At 37.6% G+C, this 4,356-nt stretch overlaps 1 protein-coding gene across 1 annotated transcript in view; it reads right to left on the bottom strand.

Moving 5' to 3' along the window:
* CCDC15 (coiled-coil domain containing 15) overlaps positions 1-4,356 on the bottom strand; it is an 87,284-nt gene that overhangs the window by 41,597 nt on the left and 41,331 nt on the right. Inside the window, 3 exon segments of the mRNA XM_019658888.1 lie at positions 1,054-1,176; positions 2,787-3,341; positions 3,595-3,717. Of these exon segments, the coding sequence (XP_019514433.1) occupies positions 1,054-1,176; positions 2,787-3,341; positions 3,595-3,717 (801 nt within the window).

The following is a 4,356-nucleotide window of genomic DNA, read 5'->3' on the forward strand; positions in this document are numbered from 1 at the left end:
CTACTGGCCGCTCATGCTGGCTGCTGGCTACATACAGTGGCCCATGGCAACCCACTGCCACAGGGGCTGCAGCCTATGCCGTCGCCAGCAACTCACGGCAGCCCAGCTCCAGGTTGAGCTGTTGTTCAGCATCTTAGCTGTGGAGGTCAGTGTCACTGGCCCTCATATGTGGGATCCAAACTGGGGCCCTATGGCATCCCAAGCCAGTTCTTAACCAACGTGCCACTCGGCCGGCCCTAAAGGTGTCATGTTTTTCGAGCTCCTACCAAGGAAGCAATCAATTCAAATGTGTACTGTTGGCAATTGGACAGTTTGAACAAATCCATCATCCAGAAAAGTTCAGAGCTGGTTAACTGTAAAGGAGTTGTGTTCTATCACGACAACGGGAGACCACACACAAGTATGATCACCCATCAAAAATTATTGGAGCTTGGATGGGATGTGTTGCCACACCCACCATATTCGCCTGACCTTGCGCCGTCAGACTTCCACTTGTTTCGCTCTCTTTAAAACTTCTTGCGTGGTATAACATTCAATTCAGATGAGGCTGTATATCAGCACCTTGTTCATTTTTTTGCAAATAAAGACAGGTCCTTCTATGAACAAGGAATTATGAAGCTCACTAAAAGATGGCAAAAGGTTATCGAACAAAACAGGCAATATACCATTGACTGATCTCTGTTCTTTATATAAATAAGTGACCTTTGAAAAACATAAACAAAATATATCATGACTTTTCCAAAGACCCAATAATTTAGGATCTCCTACTTTTTCCTACATTATTCGTGTAAGGGAAATATGTTTGTGGTAATACCCTGGGCTTCAGGATAAGTTGTAACATCATCTTAGTAAATTAAAGTAGTATAACTGATTTTACAATAACAATATAAAGATGATTTATATCGTTCTAAATGACAGAACTGATTTGACCAACACAGTTCACTAGACTAGGAACTTTTACACATGACTCTACACTTCACAATACCAGTTGTTGAGAATGTCTAAAATCCAGTCATTTTATTTCCTGTTTATGTTTTTCTTATTCTGATCTACCTGGTTTCTGACGAAGGCCTCGTCCTGGAATTTAGGAGGCAGATACTGATAATCCACTAGAGAAAAGTCATCTCTCCCTTTCTCATTTATCGTATCAGAATATGGATCCTTAAAGCGCACTTTCTAAAAGACAAAAAAAAACAAAAAAACAAACAACTGTAAATTGTCCCCTAAGAGTAATGTGATAGCAATAACATTCTAAGCTTTACTGAGAACCTTACAGTAATTTTTAAAACTCAGGATAATGTGAAATATTATGGAATAAAACAGAAAACCAAACTTTTTGTCGGTTCTGAAGCCTAGCTGAGAACAAGTTTTGCAAGCTCCAAACTCAACCCTAAAGAAATCAGTTCCTGCTGGTCTCTCTCCTTTTTCTGTTCTACCTTGCCCTGGATGGAGGCCTGATCTTGATTCCAGTAGAGAAGATCCTGATGGACATCCAGAGGAAATACCTCTCTCCCTCTGCTACCTATCAAAATTAAGGTTGACTGCTTCAAACTTCCTTTCTAAAAAAGAATAAACACAAAATGTCAATTGTTCAGTTAAGAAAGACAACCAATAATACTTTAGGCTATCATGAGAATTCTGGAGTTAACTGAGGTCAGAGTATAACTAGGCATTTTAAGGAATAAAACAAAACACTATACTCTATTCCACATGAGCCCACCCAAAACCCTAAGTAATTTACTTTCTGTTGATCCCTTTCTTCTTCCTTTTGGTCTAACTGATCTCTGATGGAGAGCTGGCCTGGGAACCTGGGTAAAAGATACTGTTGGACGCTTGTGGGCCACTCCTTTTTCCATCTTTCAGCTGTCAAAGCAGATGATAACTGCCAGATATAGTTTTCTTAATGAAGATTAAAAACAAAAAAGTAAATTGTCCAGGAATTCCCAATTTGTTCTTTGCACATGGCCTTCAAACCCTTAAAAAGTGAAACTGCATAGGATGTGTCTGAAAAGAGTCTCACCAGATCTCCCCTCCTACTGGTCTCTGGTAAAAGCACACAATCCCTTCAGCTTTGATATATTTTTCCTTCTCTTATAACCTGTTGAGGGCCCCATTCCTACTTTATACAGACCACATCTACTTAAGTTAAGGGAAAAAATAAAAGTTAACCTTGATTTATTAATGTCATAAGTGACCCTGTTAATTTTATAATAATTAGTGCATTACATATTAAAAGTCTCTAAAACATTTCTTGCCATTGATGAAATCCTATTTTAACTTTTGAAACAAATATGCATATATTAAAAAGATCCTGTCTCAAAGGAACAATTAAGACTGTGAAATATATAATTTTGATAAAATGAAAATTTCTAATTTAAATGCAAGGTTTTTAGTTTTAAAAAAATAGTGGAATTAAAATTAAATAGGTTGTGAAGGTATTAAACATTTTTGCTCAAGTTTCCTTTAATTTGATAGTGATCTAAAATTTTCCCGGTACATTTTTAAATTAATATTTCAATCAGTCAAATGCATTTGAGTGGGTGACTTTTGAAGAAAATTCGAAATATTAAAATAAAGAAGAGAAAGAAAAAAAAAGTAAACTGTCCAGACAGGCAATATGCTGCTGATAATATTTTAACGCTTAATGAGAAGACTGGAGTTTTTAGAAACCAATCAGGAAACTATTTTTTCCAACTATGAATCACCAAATCATTCCTTGCAAATCCCACTCCCAACCTTAAGTAGCTTATTTCTTCTTGTTATATCTCCTTTCCACTCTATTTTACCTGATATCTGGGTAGAGAACGCTGATCTTGACATTTGGACAGAGTATTCTGGTCTTTGGGGACAACACGCTGATCTTTGGGGAGCACACATTGGTCTTTGGGTAGAAAATGCTGGTCTTGATATTTGAGTAGAACATTTTGGTCACTGGGTAGAATATCCTGGTCTTTGGGTAGAAAAGCCTGATTTTGGGGTATAAAATCCTCGACTTCCAACATAATACTCCCATCTTCTAGTTCAGTACTCGGAGCTTCCAGTATAATAATATCCTGAGTTTCTGTCTTAACAACCTGGACTTCAGCATCAATGGCTTGAGCTTTGGGCTCAACAGCTTGGCCTTCCAGCTCAGTAGCTTGGGTATTTGGCTCAGTACTCTGGGCTTCCAGTTCAATACTCTGGACTCCTGCCAAATCACCCTGCATTTCCAGCAGATCACCTTGGGCTTCTGGAAGATAATCCTGAGTATCTGGCGGAATATCCTGAAGACCCTGATGATGTAACTGCTTTAGCTCTTCCTCTTCCACCACAGCAAATAATGGACTTTTGAAATGTACTTTCTAAAAGTGAACATAAAAATCAAATATAGAATGCCAGGTAGCAGCAACACTCTAGATTTTCCAAGAGATTCCTAAAATAATCTTAAAAGGGTATGGTAGTCAAACAAATTATTAGAATAAAATGTGAAATTATAGTCTTTGCTCAACATACTTAAATCTACAATCCCAAACCTGTACAACTGTACTGGCATCCCTATTCTAAATCATAATTAGTTTAATTTATATTATACTATTTCCTTTCATTCTGCTTTACCCGAACTCTGCCGAAAGGTATGTCCTTGTCTTCAGAAAGGAGATCCTGCTGGTCCCAGCACAACAAATTTTCTCTCCCTTTCTTGTCTATCATAATAGATGAAGATTCCTCAGGGTCAGGATCCTAAAGAATACACAAACAAATGAAATAAATAAATAAATAAGTAAACAAATGAAATAAATAAATAAAGACAAATGTATCTACTACAGGTAGAAACAATGTGATTGCAATAAAATCCTAGGCTTCAGCACACTACTAATACAATTTTAGTAGATCAGCATAGTCAAGTATTATAAAAACAGGATATTACAAAAGAAGTATAAGACTGTACACTGAAAACTATAAAATATTGTTCAAAGAAATTAAAGAAGATCTAAATAAATGGAAAGACATTCCATGCTCATGATCTCAGAAGACAATATTGTAAAGACAGCAATAAACCCTTACATTAACAGCCAACTGATTTTCAACAAGGGTGCCAAGGCAATTAAATGAAGAAATAATAGATTTTTCAACAAATGGTATTGGGACTAGTGGATAAACCACATGCAAAAGAATTAAGTTGGAACACTTCCTCACACCATTTATAAAAATTAACACACAGGGCCGGCCGAGTGGCGCGATGGTTAAGAACTGGCTTGGGACACCAGAGGGCCCCGGTTCGGATCCCACATATGAGGACCAGTGAAACTGCCCTCCACAGCTGAGATGCTGAACAACAGCTCAACCTGGAGCTGGGCTGCCGTGAATCGTCGGCGACGG

This window comes from Hipposideros armiger, unplaced genomic scaffold, assembly GCF_001890085.2.
Source record: "Hipposideros armiger isolate ML-2016 unplaced genomic scaffold, ASM189008v1 scaffold_291, whole genome shotgun sequence".
NCBI classification, from domain to species: domain Eukaryota; kingdom Metazoa; phylum Chordata; class Mammalia; order Chiroptera; family Hipposideridae; genus Hipposideros; species Hipposideros armiger.